Genomic DNA, 20660 nt, shown 5'->3' with positions numbered 1-20660 from the left:
TAAACTTTAGATATCCTGCTCTAGAAAAATCAAAACAAAAAGAGATTCAACTGTTTTAACAGTAAACTGATATATTACATCATTTTAGTATATCAATAGTATCTTTTTCATATCCAACAAAAATTCAAATAAAACTAAACAAATCAACCACAAAATGAATGAACTATAAATCCAATATAAGAATAACAAAATCTTAACTTATCTGTTATATCTTTTTATTATTTTAAATATATATTTTTTAAAAAATAAGTCAACTTCATAAATAAACTAAAAGAATCTATCTACAAAATCAATAAAATACAAAATCACAAAAGTTAATAAAAAGTTATCTATTAACAGCTTAATATTATAAATGAAAATACAAGTATATCAAAAAGTATAATATAGATAATACTAATATACAAAAACCACAACAGACATATTTGAATATTTCAAATATTTTAGTAGAATCTTTCAAAAATATTTTAAATATATTTAAAAAATAAAAATAAAAATAAAACACATAAATAAAAGAAGTATATAACATCTTCTCATAAATATCTATTCAAATTAAAAAAAAAAAACCTTCAAAAGAGGAGAAACATGTTCGTCAACGTAGATTTCTCCATTTTTTTTAAATTGAAGCTTCTTTAAATTAGGAACAACTTCTTCACCAACAAATTTTCTCCTTTTTGATCGCCTAAGTGAAGAATCCTTACTCACACTTGTTGTATTTGCCACGTAGGAGTCAAACGACCAGGGGAGACAATGTTCCAACATCGGAGAGGGGGAGACACCATCTGAAAAAAGATGGAGAGACATTTACTTCACCGATCCCTTTGCCTCGGCAAACTGCCGTCCAACTAGTCGGATCTAAATTTTGGGGCTTTGATATTGTTTTATCCTTGGTTTTGGTCTTGATTAGTTCAGTGTAAGCTTTATCTTCTAATATGTTTTTGTTTGTTTGAGTAAGATCATAAATATATGTACACTCTGTATCTGAAATTTGTGCCTCTAATATACTCTCAGATATGGATGGCCTCTTATTCTTCTTCCCGTTCCCGTGTTGTTATCTACGTCAGCGATGAAAGGACAAGCACCCGCTTTAAGTTCACAAGTTACGTCTGCGATGCATTAGATCGGGAAAGAAAGAAATTGCATAAAGAAATTGAATATTTTAATGAGGATACAGTTAGGAAAGGAGTTGTTCGTTTCCGCGAAATCAAGAAAATAATAAAAGATTCGTGGATTTCAATAGTCATAATCTCCGAAGCTTATGCCACTAAAGATTGTTTAGATCAGCTCCTGATTATACTCGAAGAAAAGAGAGAGAAGGGGGAAGCATATATGGTTCTACCGGTTTTCTATTTAGTGAGTCCAGATGACGTGGAAACACAGATTGGAAACTTTGCAAAGCTATTTGCTGATCTCAGACAAAAACATGGGGCGCAGATGGCAGAGAAGTGGGGGAAAGCTCTTGCTGAGTTGGTGGGAATTGGTGGACGTGTTTTGGAGCCCAACAAGTAATTTTTGACTTCGGTGTTTTTAGTACCTCATTTAGTAGCCTGTTTATGCGAGCTGTATGTACTTGATATTTGAAATCACAATAATATACATTATGGCAGTTCTATTCCGGCCTATTATTGTTTGAGACATGTTTTTCTGCTTCTCCAGGTCCGAAGCCTTCTTTGTTACTCTCATTATTGGTGATGTTTTAAAGCATGTAGATTGGCTTTATGCTAAAGGAATTATTCCAGGTAAGAAGCATATGACGTATTTTGGAACTTTTGTAATGTGTTGTATAGTGAATCAACTCTTATCAATCTATAGTCAATTTGATGATAGTTACTAATTCTTACTTTAGAGATTAATTCGTACTTCAATAGCATCCGCTTTATAACTAGACAATTTTGACAAAGCCTAAGATACATAATCTAACTTGTAACTAGTCGTGCTGTTGTTGTTATTACATTGATTCTAAACATTTTTAGTTCGTAAATTATGTCTCTTTATTAGGATGTCAAGAGTGTGCCTGCTTGTGCGGTTCTGAATATACGCAATTGACTGATTTTGCTCGACTAGAAGGAACACACTTTCCTTTGAGAAGAATCTTTAGGGTCTTTCAAGGTCAAACATGCTTGCGTAGCTTTATTTTGTACCAGTATATCATTAAGAGGCATTAGTGGGCCTACTAGAATTTGATCAACAGATCTGGCATTTATAATAGAACAAAACTCTAAGATAAATGTAGCCAAGCATCATTCATCTCTCAGACACCACATGTTATGTTGCTAAACATTTACTCTGCCCCAAAAGTACTAAACTTGTAAACCTTCTTCTTTAGCCAATTATAAATCAGTCCTTAGTAGGTAACAAAATCTTGATTCCCACCAACATAGATTATTTATAACATCATTTAAGATTATTGATCACTTTTTATTTAAGCTTTTTTCCTTGTCTGATGTAGGACACAGTCAGATATCTCTCTCCTATAATGGAGGAGCGAACTTGAATATTTATTGGATATCAGGGTTGAAATTTTCAAAAAGTTGGGCTACTATTTAATTTTAGCATAATCTAAGTGTAAATTAAGGCTGAAAATGATAGAAATGATTGTTGCGAATCTGGATAAAGCAGAAACTAGGATTTGCTCCAGAAATTTTGAACTGCTAAATTGATGATTAATACTTGGAAGGTGGATAGGAACTGAATCTCACATGCTCCAGTAGCAGAGAAGGGACAAGAAACATAAGCATTCAAACCAACCAGTTTACTCACAATGTTTTCTTAGGAGCTTCTAGCAGCAAAGGTTTTTCTTCCCCTTGCAATTATTGCTGCTGTAACTGCTATTTGCTTCCTCTTAAATGTTATTCTTCTTTAGTTGCTGATTTGGTTTGTCTGCCTCCTTTATATGCTCTCCTGGCCTTCATATTTGATGTTTAGAACCTTCTACCTAAGATAGAGGATGGTATTCTTCATAAAGACTAGAAAGTACTTAATAATGCCTCAAATAACAACCATAATTCTGAACTTCTTAAATTCTTAATGCTGTTTCTGCTGTTTCTTGTTGACTGCAGCAAAGCAGAAGGCAATTAACATCAATGCTGGACCTGTTATGAGAAAATTGGTTATAATTACTTTGTGAATCTTTTCAAACATGATAATTTTAAATAAATGTCCTCAGTGAAATGAGCTTTAAAGATCCAGAAAGTGTAAAGTCCAGCAACATTCCAACAAAAGAAATAACTTAGATTGTTTGCTATTATTATTGTACTTAGTTTACTAAATAAGTTCTTTAACATATGTGAACTTTGATGCAGTAAAGTATGGAGAAACTGCACTGTCTCATCATGCTAATGTTGGCATGCAAAAGATCAACATGCTTTCTATTTATTTTGTGATTGCATACTATAAAAAGAACAAAGAAAGAAAAAAGAAGTTCATGACATGGTTATAACGTTTGGTGATGTTTGGTCAATTGATTCATTGTAACCAACAATATCATGTGTGACATATTTGAATTAACAAAATTCAGGCAGAAGCACATAATAATATTACAATTATTTTCTGGAAATGCGATTGGATACCTAATCTCCTTCCTCAAAGATGAAAAGAACACCTAGATGTTGATTTTGTGTAATGAAGTAGTTTCCTCTCTCTCTCTCTCTCTCTCTCTCTCTCTCTGTGTGTGTGTCAATCATTATGTTTAAATCAGCAACTTTATGTTTTTATTTAATACTCAGTCTATGTAGGTTTTCTGCCGTGCCTTTCACTACCATTGATAACAATTTGTACACTTGGATACCTGACACATATATTTTCTTTTCAGTAACTTCATCAGAGAAGTCACTTGGAGTTGAGGCATCTGTAGAGTGTTCGAAGAAACTGATTAAACTTGGAAGTAAAGGCACTAGTGAATGTCTTGCACTAAAAGGAAATAGGGACGAAGGTAAGTGCATTGAAATTGAATGTTTTGAAAGCCAAATATCTCCTCCTCCGAATCTTGCCTTTAGGGGTTCACTTGAGAAGCTAATTAGTGGAGAAGCAAACAATTGCAAGAGTGATGATTCCAGACTTAAGAATAGTGGTAGCTTAATAATATCCTCCTCTAAACTTGGGTCATTTAACAAATCAGTTCTTAAAGCATTGCTGGAACATCAAGCTTTCTTCTCTCAAGATCTTGAGTTGGGTAGTCAAAACTTGGGGGATTTGAGTAATAGTTTCCAAATTTTAAAGGGCTTGACTGAAGATGATGGAATTAACATAGTGGAAAAGAGCCAACTGTCGGTCCTCGAATTTGAATCAGCTGCAGTTATAGAGCAAATTCGTAGCTTTGCTAAAGGAAGGAAGGAAGTCGAGTTAGAGATCCAGAAATTGGATGGACAAAAGGAAGAAATGGAAAAGTGTTATAGGATGATGGATAGCCACAGGGAATATCTTAAGCCAGAAATGAGTGCTGCAAAGAGCCAGGAACTCTATCATTCGCTCGAGTTATTGAAGTCGAGCTTTGTTGAACTTGAAAACTCTAGAGATGCCAAGTTGCATGAGCAGAAGGTCCAGTTAGAAGAGTTAGAGCAACAGGGACGGCAACGCCTCCGGAGTCTCCAGCAATTTATTGATGGTCTCATCTCCAAGTTTCACGAACTTGCAGGAAGAGATTGCTAGTCGTCCACAAGTTTTCCATTTGCAAAGTTGTGTTTCCGGTACCTTATTCTTGACAATTTTTATTATAAATTACTTTTTCATGCGCAAGATGCCTCGATTAAATGACTTTTTTCCTTTAAAAACTTTGGCCTAATTACAATAATATAAATAATAAAAATATTTTTTAAAAAATAATAATTAAATTAACAACAATTAAATAAATAAATGAATAGAAATCTATATGAGGTGTATAAATTTGGATATTATATAAATCTTAAATAGATTATATAGATAAATGGATAGTTTAAACTACACTACTAGTGCTCCACCTACACTCACCAAATTTATCCATTTGCCATCTTTACTCTACTGGAAAATGGGAAAGACAATTAATTTTGGAGGGAGAATTGACTAAATTCTTTTATTAACCAAGAGTAGTATTTGGAAAAATCCAATTTTGTCCTACCAAAACTTGATAAGGCATTCACTGCTCTATCAATTGGTAGCACTTCAAAGAAGCAGGTTGAGTGTAGAAATAAGAGCATTTTCAATTGTGTTTTTTATTTTAAATAACATAATTTTTATAATAAAGAATATTTTAAAAAATATTCACACAAAGAATAAAATATTCTATTTAAATTCAATATGCTTTTTATATTTTATTCTATATTATACTTTTATTCTTATAAACATTAATAGTTTTCATTTCCTTTTTTTTTTTAATTTTTATCAATAAAAAAATATCAATTAAATTAAATACATACATAGAAATTTATAGTGCATTTATTAAATATAAAATAGAGAGTGAAATTTGACTTTCCATATGTAGAAAATTAAATTGACTATATATTATATATTTAAAAAATAAAAAATACATTAAAATGTTATTTTATGACAGAAATTTTAAAATAAAAAATTTGATATATATAAAATGCATTAAAAATACTCTAATATCGCAATAGTATCAAAAATTAGCCGTAAAAATATAAATATTTATGGTTTATTTAATAACTTGTTTATTTATTTAATATTCTTTTTTTTTTCTATGTTTATCCCAGTGATCTTGAAATATATATTGAGCATGCAAAGGACAAGATTTGTATCTATTTTATCAACATTACAAGCAGCGGCCATTTACATATAAGAGGATTGATTAAATCAAAATCATTTTAGTGGACCAAATACATTTTGGTTGGAAAAAAAAAAAAAAAAGCTTATACTTAATTAATTGATTTTTTTAAAATTTTTATAAACTGTTGTCAAATCTGGTTTTTTTTTTTTTTTAAAAAAAAAAAATCAATTTATCTACTTTTCTTTTCAAAACTAGAAGTAACAAAAATTTAAAAATTTTAAAAAAAATCTTGAATTTATAGATATAGAGAGACATGTGGGTGCATGAAAAACAAGTTCAAAATAAAAATTGCTTAAGAATAGAGCATCGCAAGCACATCTTTGCAAAGGGAAAACTTGTGGAGGTCTAGCAATCCCTTCCTGCAAGTTCCTGAAACTTATAGATGAGACCATTAATAAATTGCTGGAGACTGTGCAGGCCTTGCCGTCCCTGCTGCTCTAACTCTTCTAACCGGACCTTTTGCTCATGCAACTTGACATCTCTAGAGTTTTCAGGTTCAACAAAAATTGACTTCAAAAACTCAATCGAACGGTAGAATTCCTGAATTTTTGCAGGAGTCATTTCCGACTTAAGATATTCCCCGTGGCTTTCCATCATCCTATAACACTTTTCCATTTCTTTCTTTCCTTGATCTAATTTCTGGATCTCTAACTCGACTTCCTTCCTTCCTTTAGCAAAGCTACGAATTTGCTCTATAACTGCAGCTGATTCAGATTCAAGAATCGATAGTTGGCGCTTTTCCACTATGTTAATTCCATCATCTTCAGTCAAGCCCTTTACAATCTGAAAACTATTACTCAAATCCCCCAAGTTTTGACTACCGAATTCAAGATCTTGAGAGAAGAAAGCTTGATGTTCCTGCAGTGCTTTAAGAATTGATTTGTTAAATGACCCCTGTTTAGATGAGGATACTAGTATGCTACCTCTATTCTTACGTCTGGAGTCATCACTCTTGCAATTGTTTGCTTCTCCACTGATTAGCTTCTCAAGTGAACCCCTGAAGTTAGAATTTGGAGGAGGAGAAATTTGGCTTTCAAAACCTTCAATTTTAATGCACCCACCTTCATTCCTATTTCCTTTCAGTGCAAGACATTCAATAGTGCCTTTACTGCCAAGTTCTATCAATTTCTTAGAGCACTCTATAGATGCCTCAATTCCAGATGACTTCTCTGATGAAGTTACTGAAAAGAATATATAATGACACGCGTTAGATATCCAAGTGTTCAAGTTGTTATCAATGTAGTGACAAGCATTGCAGAACACCTGCAAAAACGAAGTATTAAATAGAAAAAGGTAGAGTTGCTGACTTAATTTGTTGACATTATATTAAATATAATGTTTCACACACACACAAACAGAGAGAGAGAGAGAGAGAGAGAGAGGAAAACTATTTCATGACCCAAATCAACATCTAGGAGTTCTTTCATCTCTGAGGAAGAATGTTAGTTACCCAATCCCATTTCCAGAAAATACTTGTAATATAAGTTGTGTGCTTCTCCTAGAAAGTTGTTAATTCACATATGTCATCCATGATATTGTTGGTCTCTGAGAATAATTAACTACACATCAACAAAGCATTATAACCATGTCATGGACTTCCTCTTTTTCCTTTGTTCTTTTTATGGTATTCAATCAAGTAACAAATAGAGAACATGTTGATCTTTTATACGCCAGCAATAGCAAGATGAAACAGTGCAGTTTCTCTATACTTTACTATATCAAATTTCACATATGTTGAAGGATTTATTTAGTAAACTAAGTAAAACAACAAAAGCGCAAAATAAGAAATATGAACTCAACACACATTTTCAGTAGTGTTATAGGAATTTGTGGGAATTGTGACCGTGAGGCAATTTCTCCTTGTGTAATTTTATGGTATCTGCTTGTATCATATACTAACATCTATGTTCAACTATCGACCAGTATGCTTTCTCTCATAATTTATCAGAATTCAGTGAGGCATGGGTTTTGATAACAAAGCTAATAAGATGGATTAGACTCTCTGTGCACTAACCATCTACTTATGTCCTATCCCATGAATCCCACATTATGATTCTTTAAAGCTCATTTCATGAGGATATTTATTTAAAATAAATAACTGTTCGAAAAGTTTCACAAAGTCATCATAACCAATTTTTCATAACAGGTCTGGCATTAATGTCAGTTGCCTTCTGCTTTAATACAGTCAACAAGAATAAACAACAGAAATAGCATTAATGATTTAAGAAAATCAAATTTATGATTAGAAATTAGGTATTGGGGTTGTTTGAGACATTCTAAATTACCATCTAGTTTTCATAGAGTCAAGAACATCCTCTATGATATAGGACAGATTTAGATAACCTGTTCGACATTGATTATTACAGAAAATAAAGGTTTTTAAATTAAATTCCAAAATCTGATTTTACAAAAATTCAGATTTGAAATAGAGGAATAGGAAAGAAAATAGAAGAAACTTATAGGAGTGAGTAATCCTAAATCTGAAGACTTTTATACTCCTAATCCTTAAAAGGATTCTATAATTAAACACATTTTCCTATCCCAACAAGGATTTAGAACAATACTCGATAATAATAAATTAAATAAAAGACCTCTAAAGATGTTAGCATAACATATTCCTAAAGTGTTAAGAGACCAGAATTGTTAAGAGACCAGAATTTCTAAGAAACCAGAATTCTTGCAACAACCAGAAATCATCTCTTGAGAAATCAGATTTTTAAAATCTAATAAATTTCCCAATCAGCCTTCCCATCATCCCCCATGTTGCAAACAAGTGCTTGAGCATTTGAACCATGTGAGCATGTCATTTATAAACATGTGACCAACATGTCACATCACTCTAAGACAGGAAGAAGTTTCTAAAAATCAACTATGAAGGCCTAGAGAGCATATAAAGGAGCCAGAAAAGCCAAAAATCAGCAACTAAACACCATAGAGAAACATTAAGATGAAACAAGATACCAGTTGCAACAGCAAAATCACAAGAGGAAAGTAAAGATTTGCTACTAGAAGCTCCTAAGAGACATTATTTCTGAACAATTTGGTTTGAGTGCTCATACTTTTTGTTCTCCTCTGCTCCTACATACAATTCAATCTATCTTCCAAGCCTTAATCACCAAATTAGCAGTTTAAAACTTCTCCAGTTCGCTAATCTCTGTTTTTCCCAGAATTCCAACAATCAGCTCTATTATTCGCAGCTTTTTTTATGTGTAAATATATAAAATTGAAGATCAATCCTACTTTTGCAGATTTCGACCATGAAACAAAAAAATAATTCAAGTTCACTCCACCATCATAGGAGAGAGATATCTACTCTATCACACTAGGAGAAAAGCTTAAATATGAAATGATCATTAATCCCAAAGTGACACTACCAATAATCTATGTTGGTAGGAATCAACATGCTGTGACTAAGAAGTATGGACTTATTTATAGTTGGCTAAAAGAAAAAAGGAAGTACAAGTACTTTTTGGCAGACAGTAAACAATTAACAACATACAATTGCCAGATCCATTGATCAAATTCTAGTAGGTTGATATACCTCTTATGATATGTTGGTGCAAAAGCAATAAAATTTTGCTGTACCTTGAAAGACTCTAAAGTTCTTCTCAAAGAAAAGCTCATTCCTTCTAGTCATGCAAAAACAGTCAAATGCATATATTGAGAGAACCACACAAGCAGGGGCAGTCTTGACATCCTAATAAAAAGATACAAGCAGCAGTAATTACATAACTCTAATTTATGCGCGGAAAACAGATAATTTTACGAATATTAGCAACACTAGATAATTTTACGAATATTAGCAGCACTATAACCACAGCCTCGTAGGATTTGAGATTGTTCCAGAACAATTTGCTCTATTGCATCTGAAAATAAAAAAGAATGTCATGACACAAGAAATTAAGTAGTTGTAACTAATTGCGTATAAATATCCGTATGAGTTGTAAAGATCATTACAAATTAATTGATATCTCTTTATCTCTCTACCATCTTCTCTCTGCCTCTTTTCCTCTATTTTCTCACTATCCAAACATTAGTTATGAACTTGGGCCACAACAAAATGATGCTTTGAATCTCAATAGATATTTCAAGTATCAATAAATGCTTATCTATGGTGATTTTCATTTGGTGGTTACTTAGGCCTTGTTTGGATTAAATCATGTGCAGGAGTTCCAATTCACCTGAAACGAATTCTTGTAAGATCATGTCAATTGAATTTCTTTCTTTCAAAATTCTTTTCTCTTTTGTTTCCTAAAGTTGAATGAATTGAACTGTAGGAATTATAAATTTGCAGACATGAGAATTGATCAAATAGAATTAAACTAAATTAAATTATCGCATTTTAGACATTCAAAACGAGTATTATGAGACACTTACAGAATAGGGTCTGATTCATGCCCTGGGGGAAAAATGTTAGTTACCCAATAGCATCTGTAGAAAACATGTATCTTACTAATAATGCTATGTTCATCAATTGGCTACAAACTCGGTCATAAGATACTTTAATATGGTTGACTTCTCTTTACCATACATTTCCAAAATCCTCATAAGGCAAATCAAAGATGATTAAGGAACTAACATATGGTTTACCTGCTTCATACCTGGTACGATACTCTTCACTGTTAAGCCAGTCTACATGACTCAAAACATCTTCAGCAATGAGACAACAGACAGTGTTTTCAGGTCTGTCGAAAGTGAAGGACGAAATATAGTAAGCTCCTTTCAAAAAAATTATAGTAAAGTTCAAAAGGAACTGTATTATTTTTGTTTTGTGACTGTTTTCTATTTTGAAGTACGTATTATCTTGAAGAAAAAGCATTCTAATAATGACAAGATATTTAACTAACAGGTAAAACTGACACAATAATATCACAACTGGGGTTATCAATTAAGGTAATTGTATATTTCCCTCATCACACAGGGAATTGTACTTTTAGGTATACGTCGCGACGAAAGGCAAAAAAATTAAAATAAACATTCAAGGGGGAAAAAGAAGTTACTCGTTGGGAAGAACGACACGCCCATTTAGATCAGCAACTTTTGTCAGTGCCGTCCTCCACTTTTTAACTCGCTGGGCCGCAAAAATTTTTCCCATTTCAACTAATGCTTTAGCAAAGCTCCCGGTCTGTGTTTTTACTTCCTCCTCTGTCACGTGGTAATAAACCGGCAGAAGCATATACGCATTTCCCTCAGTTTCCAGACGTTGAAGCATCATTACTAGCTCATCCAAGCAAGCAACAGAATTAGCATAATCCTCGGATATTATTGCTATCGAAATTTTCGATTGTTCAATCGATCTTTCTATCTCTGAGTCAATATAATTTCCTCTTTTGAAACCCTCGTCAACTAAGATAATAAGATTATGTCTGTTCAATTCGGCACAAAGATGGCTCAGAATGCCATGGCGACAATTTAGGCCTCTAAAACTAATAAAAACTTTGATGGTTTTTGAAGCCATGTCTGGAAATTAAAAACAGTAAAATCACCACAGTAAGTAAGAACGCAAAATCAAACCCATTAAAGATCAACCTCCATCGCCATCATTAGTCATCCAAAATTAATTCACTTTAAGACTTCTGTTTTTCTAACTAACAAAACCCGAATAATCCGCAACGATCAAGTTATCATTTTAAAGCTCAAGCTTCTTTAGTCAATGCCCATTTTTGAAAGTCTTGGTACAAATTTCTCTGAAGCTTGCTACCGAATATATTTGGAGAAAGGGTCAATTTTCCCATGGACTTGTATCAAGAGGTCAAATAGATTATATTTCTAACTTTCTTAACAAATAAAACCATACTTCTATTGAAATAGATGCAAATTACACAAATAGCCATACACATCAATATAATTATAAATGCTATATCACATCTCCTGTTACCCCTTCAATCTGAGCAGGCTTGAACGCCCATATTGGCTCTTATACATTTAAAACGCACATTGCTTACCCTTTTATAAATACATTTTATAAATACATAAGCAAGTTGTTTCTTATTAAAAATATAAAGGATATGGATATCACCCAAATAACACGTTTCCATACAAAATAAAGATTTTGTGAAAAATAGTATTCAATGATGGATTGCTTTTATGTGATGATGAGTATTCTAATCTTTACAATGAGATGTTGATCATATATATACATTATGAATAACGGATGCCTACTTCTATTTTAACGGTTGCCTACTTCTATATCAACGTCTAATTCTTCTTTAGATAAGGTTGAAGTGACCTTTCTTTCTTTGCAGGAAAGGTTGCTCCCTTTCCTGGGAGTCTGTGATGAGAAGCCTGTACAAGTTTTCCTGCTTGTACAGTCTCTGAGACTCCTTCTTCTGGAGTCGCTACTCCGTATTTCTTCTTCAATACTCCCACTCAAGCTGGGTTCGTATAAGTTTATAAAATCCATCTTGCCGATGATTGTTTGATGATTTAGTCTGTCAAGTGCCTTTGTAAATATGTCTACTAGTTGATCTTGACTTCTGACATATGGTGTCTCGATCTCTCCTTTTTGTATTTTTTCTCTGATGAAATGACAATCAACTTCAATGTGCTTGGCTTGTTCGTGAAACACTAGGTTTGATGCGATGTGGCGAGTAGCTTAATTATCACAATACATTTTCATGGGTCCGTCATTTTCGATTTTTATGTCTTGAAGAACTTGTTTGATCCAAATGAGCTCGCTAGCCGTAGATACCATGGCTCGATATTCGGCTTCTGCGCTTGATCTTGCAACCACATTTTATTTTTTGCTTTTCCATGTCACTATGTTTCCTCCTACAAAGGTGCAAAATCCTGTAGTTGATTTTCTATCACAGCTTCCTGCCCAATCTGCATCAGAAAAACCAACTATAGTGTTACAATTATTTTTCTTCATCCAGATTCCTTGACCTAGGGTTCCATTGAGATACCTAAGTATCCTGTCTATGGCTTCCAAGTGACTAGTGTGAGGAGCATGCATGAACTGGCTTACCATACTTACTGCATATGCAATGTCAGACCTAGTAACTGTTAAGTAGATCAATTTTCCTACTAAGTGCTGATATTGCCCTATGTTGGTTAATGGTTCACCATCCTCTAGATTGAGTTTGACTTTGGTTTCCATTGGGGTGTTGGCAAGTTTTGCTCCTAGTTTCCCCGTTTCCTTCAATAGATCAAAAATATACTTTCTTTGTGATAGAAATAATCCCTTGTTTGACTTTGCCATTTATATGCCTAGAAAGTATGATAGTTGACCAAGGTCATTGATGTCAAATTCTCTTTTTAGGCTTTGTTTGACTTCTTCTATCTCTTGATCGTCATTTCCTGTTATTATAATGTCATTGACATATACAAGAACAATAATGGTGTGTGTGTGAGTGTGTTTGACAAACATGGAAGAATCTAATGTACATTTATTGAAGTTAATATTTAAGAGGAAGAGGCTTAGTTTGGCATACCATGCTCTTGGAGATTATTTCAGTCTATAGATTGCCTTTTTTAGCTTACATACCAGAGAAGTGTCCGATGTCGATTCATGTCCAAGTGGTAGAGTCATGTAGACTTCTTCTTCCAAGTTTTCTTGTAGAAATGTATTTTTAACGTCCATTTAAAATAGATTCCATCCCTGGTTGGTGGCTATTGATAGGAGAATTCTGACAGTATTCATTTTTACAACGAGAGCGAAAGTTTCTTGATAATCGACTCCGTAGGTTTGAGTGAATCCTCTGGCTACTAGTCTGGCTTTGTATCTCTCAAGAGTTCCATCACAGTTATACTTGATTTTGTATATCCATTTACATCCTATGGGTTTTTTGTTTGGTGGTAATGGGACAACACACCAGGGATCGTTTTTCTTTAGGGCTTGAAGCTCTTCTTCATAGCTCTACACCATTTAGGATTGGTATTGGCTTCGTAGAAAGATGTAGGCTCAGGGTGAGTTTCGATGTTACTTAGGTAGTTCCAATATTGGTTTGATATGGTATTGTAAGAAATAAAGTTATGGATTGGATGTGTTACCTTATGAGACACATAGTCCCTTAATTTTACGGGGGGCCTAGTTTGACGAGTGGATCTTCTCAAGGCGATTGCTTCTACTTGAGGTTCTTCTTTGAGTGTTGTATTTTCTCCCCCTGAAGAAATTGGCCTTGAGGTTGGAGGTGACTCCCTCTCAAGAGGATTATCATGTTCATGACTGATGAGAAAAAAATCAGAGTTACGTGGAAATAATAATGTGCATGGGCCAGGAGAGTCCGGTGAGGGATCAACGGTGCTATCTTTATAATAGGGTTCAGTTTCGACAAACGAGACATCTCGAGAGATATAGGTTTTGTGAGTGGTGGGGTCATAGCATTTAGACCCCTTTTGTCTAGAGGAGTAGCCTAAGAAAAGGGTTTTGATGGAGCTTTTATCAAGCTTGTGTCATCGTTTGGTGTGAACATAACAAGAACAACCAAAGACTCGTATATGCCCTAATTCGAGTTTTCGGCCTTTGAGGACCTCTAGGGGGCTGAGATTTTTTAATATGGCAATAGGCAATCTATTAATGAGATACGTAGCGGTTAAGAGGACATCCGACCAATAGGTAGTAGGAACATTATTTTGAAAGAGAAGAGTACGGACAACATTAAGAAGATGTCGGTTTTTGCGTTCAGAAACTTCATTTTGTTCAGGAGTATTAATGCATGTGGTTTATTCCTTTTTTTTAAAAAAAATTCTGAAAAATTTTGGTTTATGTATTCCGTGCCATTGTCGGGACGAAATTTTTTTATGTTGGCAGCATACTGGTTTTGAATAAGATTAAAGAATTCCTGGAAGCGAGAAAATACTTCACGTTTTCCTTTTAATGAATAAACCCAAGTAGTACGGGATAGTCATCAATGAAGGTAACAAAATATCGGAAATGGTTATAAGATTCAATGGGGGCAGGTTCCCAAACATCCGAGTATATTAAATCAAATGCTTTTTCAGAGATACTGGATGATAAAGGAAAAGGCAAGCGAGTGTGTTTAGAAAATTTACAAACATCACAATTACTAGAATTTAAATTGTAATAAAATAATTAGTTTAAAACTTTATCGGAGGGATTCTCAAACTGCTGATGCATCAACATGCCTTTATCAGTATTGTTTGACATAAGATACTGTCTAGGTGGATTTTGGAGGTAGTATAACCCATTTTCTAATTTTCCTTCACCAATCGTCTTCCCGGTAACTCAGTCTTGAAATTTGACTGAAGATGGTGAGAATATAACATTGCAATTTAAATCATAAGTAATTTTGCTAACAGATAAGAGATTTGATTTAAAGTCAAGTAATAGCAAGATATTTTTAATGCTTGTGTTAAATAATGAAGTGGTACCGCAGCCATGAATTTTGGCTTTGGCCCCATTAGCAACTGTCACATGTTGGGATTCCCTAATAGGAGTTAGATTTTGCAATTTTGTGGGATCCCAAGTCATGTGATCCATTGCACCTAAATCAATAATCCAAGCATTATGACAAATATTGGTAATTTTTTGTAATGAATTTAAAGAAGTTTGAACCGAACCTGATCCATCGGGTTGATGCAAACTGAATCCACTGGGTTACTGAACCAGGGCCTGGAGTTGGGCCAGCATGTAAGTCAATTGGACCTGTTGGGCCTGGGTTGCAGCTGGGCCTGATTTAGTTAAGGAATGGACCGGATCAAGGTTATAGCTGGGCCGGGTCAGGGAGTCGGGCCGGGTCTGAGGCTTGAGTCGGGTTGCAGCATGACCTTCGGAGTCGGGTCGGACTACCGAATCGAGTCGAGTCGTCATATAATTTTCAGCATATGACGTAACCCTTTCACCCTTTTTTCTAGGGTTTTCCTCTCTTCTTCTCCCCGAATCCAAATCTTCTTTCTCCCCTCTTCGTCCCTCTTGCACCGCTTCCCCTCTCCCATACTCGAACTAACCGCAACTAGGGGTGCAGATGCCAACACTGGTCGCGATGATGACCTTGTTTCTTACAGTGGTTACATCGTTCGACTGTGTTACCCCTTGTTTGGGTTCCTTCGATGGTGTTGAGGCGATGCGAGGTGCACACTTGACCTTCTATGACATCGAGCGAGAGCGAAGAGTTCATTAGGGTTCTTCGCGTTTCTTCTTACTGTACTATCGCTATCACAATGTCGATTTTTGGCAACTTCGTTGACAGGGGGATTTGGGACCTTAAGCTTTCATAGCTTGAGACAAATCCTCCCAAGTAGGTATACACAAGATCTGACTCTGTCCTCTTCTAGGTCTCTTTTGTGTCTGATGTTGGAGGGAGGTAATTTTGTAGTTCTTCCCATCGGGTTAGAACCTCAATAGCGTATTCTGAACTGTTCTTCGTGCCTTGTATGATTTTTTCTAATTCTTGCTTGAGATTGAAAATGTGTGCAAAGTTTTGTTGATGGCCATACAAGCCTTTCATTTTGTTATTTCCTTTGATGATTCTAGAAGCATGCAGGGCCTGGAAATTTGGGGCTCCATTGTGCTAGTGAGCAGCAACATGACCATGTGGTCTGTCTTTTGCCACTCTTCCAATTTTTCTACTTCATACTCTATTGGGGCTTATGGTCTCTCAGGTTTGGGTTTATGTTTTGTGCCTATGATGAAGCCTAGCTTCCTTCTGCCACTAAGGCCAATGTATACTGATTTTGACCATTCAGAATAGTTTTAGTTACCTTTAAGAATGATGTTGGTTAGTTTATGTTCATTTTGAGACATGGTTGGTTTGATTTGTGGGGATTATGAAAGGTAGATGATGATTACAGGCTCATAACCTGCTCTGATACTATGTGAAAAATAGTATTCAATGATGTATTGCTTTTCTGTGATGAGTATTCTAATCTTTACAATGAGATGTTGATCATATATATACATTATGAATAACGGATGCCTACTTATATTCTAACAGTTGCCTACTTCTATGTCAACGTCTAATTCTTCTTTAGGTAAGGTTGAAGTGATCTTTCCTTCTTTGCAGGAAAGGTTGCTCCCTTTCTTGGGAGTCTGTGATGAGAAGCCTGTACAAGCTTTCCTGCTTGTACAGTCTCTGAGACTCCTTCTGGAGTCTCTACTTTGTGTTTCGTCTTCAACATATCTACTTCTAAATGCTTGGTACAAGTATGATTAACAAGATTAAAAGTAAGATATGTTGTCGAAATATTATCACAGTGTACTGCAACGGGCAATTTAATAGAAATAAACAACTCACTTAAAATATATCATAACCAACATACATTGGCTACAACTGCAGCCAAGGCTCTATACTTAGACTTTGCATTACTCCGAGAAACAGTATGTCGTTTCTTTGCCGCCCATAAAATCAAATTATTACCCACACAAACACAATAATTAGTAGTTGATCATCTTGTATGAGGACATCCGACCCAATCCGCATCACTATAAACAGTCATATTACTTAAGGAACATTTATATAATTGTAAACCATAAGTCAATGTCCCCTTTAGATATCACAAGATTCGTCTAACCCACTGCTAATGCACCTCCGATTGATCATGCATACATTAACATATTGTATTGACTGCAAAAGTAATTTATGGCCGAGTAAAAGTCAAGTACTGCAAGGTGCCAACAACACTTATATACAAGCTTGGATCGTGAAACTTAGAGAATCCACAATATTCGAATGTCGAGGAGTAATATGAGTGTCAACTGGACTGGCATCCTACTACATCTTTGCTCTTACCAGCAATTGACGAGTATATTTTTAATGAGAGAGAAATAGTCTAGTTGAATTCTTGGTGACCTGATTGCCCAAAAAATAATACAAATCTCCCATATCAGTTATCAAAATCTCATAGTTTAGCTGGCTTATAGAATAATCAGAATTACAACCGACAAATCCAAGTTTTGCTAGATAAGTCATAAATCCTTGAAACCATGCTCGTGGAGCTTGACGAAGACCATATAAAGCTCGATTCAATTTACAAAGAAAATCAAGATGTTGTGTATCAATAAAACCCATTGGCTATGTCATATAAACTTCTTGATCAAGGTTCCCATGCAAAAAAAAATGCATTTTTAATGTCCAACTAATGTATGTTCCATGCAAAAGAAAGAGATAGTTAGAACAATACGAATTGTTGCAGGCTTAACAAGAGGATTGAAAGTCCCATCAAAATCCACCCCTCTTTCTTGATTATATCATTTCGCAATAAGCCGAGCTTTGTTTCTCTCAATGGTTCTATTGACCTTATGCTTCAACTTATACACCCACTTGCACTAATAACACTATACTGCTTTTCTGGAGGAGGGACTAATGTCCATGTATTATTAGCTAAGAGAGCATTATATTCTAAGATCATGGCATCGGTCCAAGGTTTGTGTGTGCATTTACAAATAAATAAAAATATTCGAATATAATCTATATTTTAAAATTGAAAATATTTTGAATAAATATGGTATTGAAAATGATCAAAATTTTTCAATTAATAATATTAAAGTATATATTTGAAAGTAATAGAATTTTTTTAATGAAAGTTCCAAATCTGCTAGTATGAGAAAATATCAAATTGAATACTTTTATAAAATTCAAGTTTGAAGACAATAAATTTTTATTTTAACTTTTAATTAAAGACCTTGAAATATATTATTTGGGACTAAATCTATCTTTTATCCCTACCCTTAATGTCAAATAACTTATGGGTCACAACATATAATATTACTTATTTATTAAATAGGTTACATTATATAATTATAATTACAATCTATTAACCTAAGGGTAAATTAATTTCTATTTTAATTTTAATATCCAAATTGAGCATTGATAATTATTTCCTAGATTGTTTACATGCTAGTGCTTTGAAGGTTCAAAGATTAGACAAGAATATCTTAAGCTTTTTAAGAATAGTTTTTTGAAAACCACTAAAGTGTAAAGGTGTCCTGAATGCGCCAGGACACTTTTTATATAGTCAAGTTGACCGTTTACATGTAAAGAACATCTGAAAGCCTCCTAATCTCATCAAAGCACCAAAATCAAATAGTCTTCTCTTTGGGAAGCGTAAGGGTACTTTCAAACCAAGAAAAAAACATTCTTTTCCAATGAGTTGCGGGACCAAAAGTGCAAGAGTGGTCTTGGAGCGCGAGTGGCATTCACATTTAATGTTAAATCAGTGACTATTGAGCTACTATCCTATAAAGTTGTGTCATGTCTCAAAAGCCATTAGAGATCCAACGACTATAATACCTCTTATAAGCTTTTAGAACATAAAAAGTGAATTCTTTAATGCCCAACTTGCAAATATATTTCTTATTTTCTATACCTAATTCTTTCTTTTATAAAGTGTATTAAGTTGAATTCTTACATTCAACTAAAACTTGTAAAGCGTTGTTGTATGAGCTCAAGAACAAAACACAAATTAAAATGTTTTTGTGTTAGCCTATGATCAAAACACAAAGAATTGGTTGTTGAATTTTCATTAAAACTCAATGGTTAAAGGACTTAGTATGAGATTGAATCACTAAGTGAACAGTTTAGTGTTAGCCTTTAAAAGTACCAAGTTGTTTGGTGAGCTTGCTAACATTCAAGGGTTGTAATTAAGTATTTATTATAATATAACACGGTGTGATCTTGAGGAGTGGATATAAGGAGGATTGTTTCTGAACCATTATAAATTCTTTGTGTTAATCTCTCTATCCCTTCTACTCATAATCTTATCTTGTTCTTGTGTTTCTAATCATTATGCTTGATTATTTCATCTTATTTTTGCGATTTGAAGTCACCAATTCAATCCATCATTCTTAGTTTCAAGGGATAATAAGTGCTATCAAAGCATTGTCACTTATTTTCAAGCTTAATTATGAGTGTAAAGATCAAATGGCAACTAATGAAGGAACTAAACACCTCAGACCATTCTTTGATGGATCCAATTCTACTTTTTAAAAAATTTTGTATATAAATCTATTTAAATTCGTATGATATTAAGGTTTGGGACTATGTTGTGAAAGAATAAAATCCTCCCATTAAAATAAGGAATGGAGAAGAAAGAGTTATTCTTAGAGAGGAATATGTAGAAGCTCACAAGAAACAAAATCATAAGAATAAGTGAGAAATAGCTATGCTTATGAGTTTTCAGTCAAGAAAAGAATTTGGGAGAGTACAATATTGCATAATGGAACATCAAATTTGGACTATCTTGGAGAACTACCATGAAGATACTAAGCAAGTTAAATCAAGGAAGATCCAAAATATATGTCACTGAATATAAGATGTTCAAAATAAGCAAAATGAATCTATCACCAACATGACAAATAGACTTCTCACCATCATCAACAACATGAGAAAACTTGGCAAGTATTATGAGTTTGTGGATTCAATAATAACATTTTTAGAAGTTTTTCTTTAGATAAATATGGTGCTAAAGTTACTAGTATTGAGGAAGTCAATAAAGACCTTGAAAAAATTTCAATGGATGTCCTCATAAGTAAACTTCTCACCAAAGAAATGTCTCTAGTTATGGATGAATATGATAGGGATAGGGGGAAGAATAAGGCTATAGCACTCGAAGCTAGCATAAGAGCTCAAGAGGGAAGTGATATCTCAAGTGATGAGGGAGCTCAAAGTGAAGATGATGATGTAACTTTGATCACTGTTGTAGAATAATCTAGAATATTATAGAATATGGAGTAATTAATAGAAGATAGAGTATAATTAATTAGAGATAATTCTAGAGATTAGAATATTCTAGAATAAAAACTTCTCCAATTGTATATATATATATATATATATATATATATATATATATACTTCCATGATCAATAGACAACACAGCAATTTCATATTTATTTTCTACTTTTACATGGTATTAGAGCCTAATCTGATTATCTGATCCTCCTTAAAAATGATTTTCTGCCCTAGTGAGCAGCACTGTGAGATTCTTGTGGTGTTTCTTTTTTTGTTGC

The 20660-nt window shown here is 33.8% G+C and overlaps 2 protein-coding genes across 3 annotated transcripts; one reads left to right on the top strand and one right to left on the bottom strand.

The window, feature by feature from the left end:
* Positions 1-509: 509 nt before the first annotated feature.
* Positions 510-4731, top strand: LOC8289120. Its single transcript, XM_002527655.4, has 4 exons — positions 510-910; positions 1009-1502; positions 1654-1736; positions 3809-4731. Exons 2-4 carry the CDS (start codon positions 1015-1017, stop codon positions 4642-4644), a joined length of 1407 nt encoding a protein of 468 aa, XP_002527701.1. The 5' UTR covers positions 510-910; positions 1009-1014; the 3' UTR covers positions 4645-4731.
* Positions 4732-5970: 1239 nt separating this feature from the next.
* Positions 5971-11477, bottom strand: LOC8289121. 2 transcript variants are annotated; one of them, XM_015724484.3, is made up of 3 exons: positions 10756-11477; positions 10346-10440; positions 5971-6936 (listed from the first exon to the last, which is right to left on the bottom strand). In XM_015724484.3, exons 1-3 carry the CDS (start codon positions 11211-11213, stop codon positions 6101-6103), a joined length of 1389 nt encoding a protein of 462 aa, XP_015579970.2. In that variant the 5' UTR covers positions 11214-11477; the 3' UTR covers positions 5971-6100. The 2 variants fall into 2 exon arrangements, with proteins under 2 accessions (XP_015579970.2, XP_048228115.1); XM_048372158.1 differs by lacking the exon at positions 10756-11477 and adding an exon at positions 9341-9452 and having other exon boundaries at positions 10346-10438.
* Between the last annotated feature and the right edge of the window lie 9183 nt (positions 11478-20660).

The sequence above is a fragment of the Ricinus communis genome, chromosome 3, assembly GCF_019578655.1.
Source record: "Ricinus communis isolate WT05 ecotype wild-type chromosome 3, ASM1957865v1, whole genome shotgun sequence".
Taxonomy (NCBI): domain Eukaryota; kingdom Viridiplantae; phylum Streptophyta; class Magnoliopsida; order Malpighiales; family Euphorbiaceae; genus Ricinus; species Ricinus communis.
Note: the sequence above shows the minus strand (reverse complement) of the source record. Positions and strands in the feature narration are given on the sequence as shown.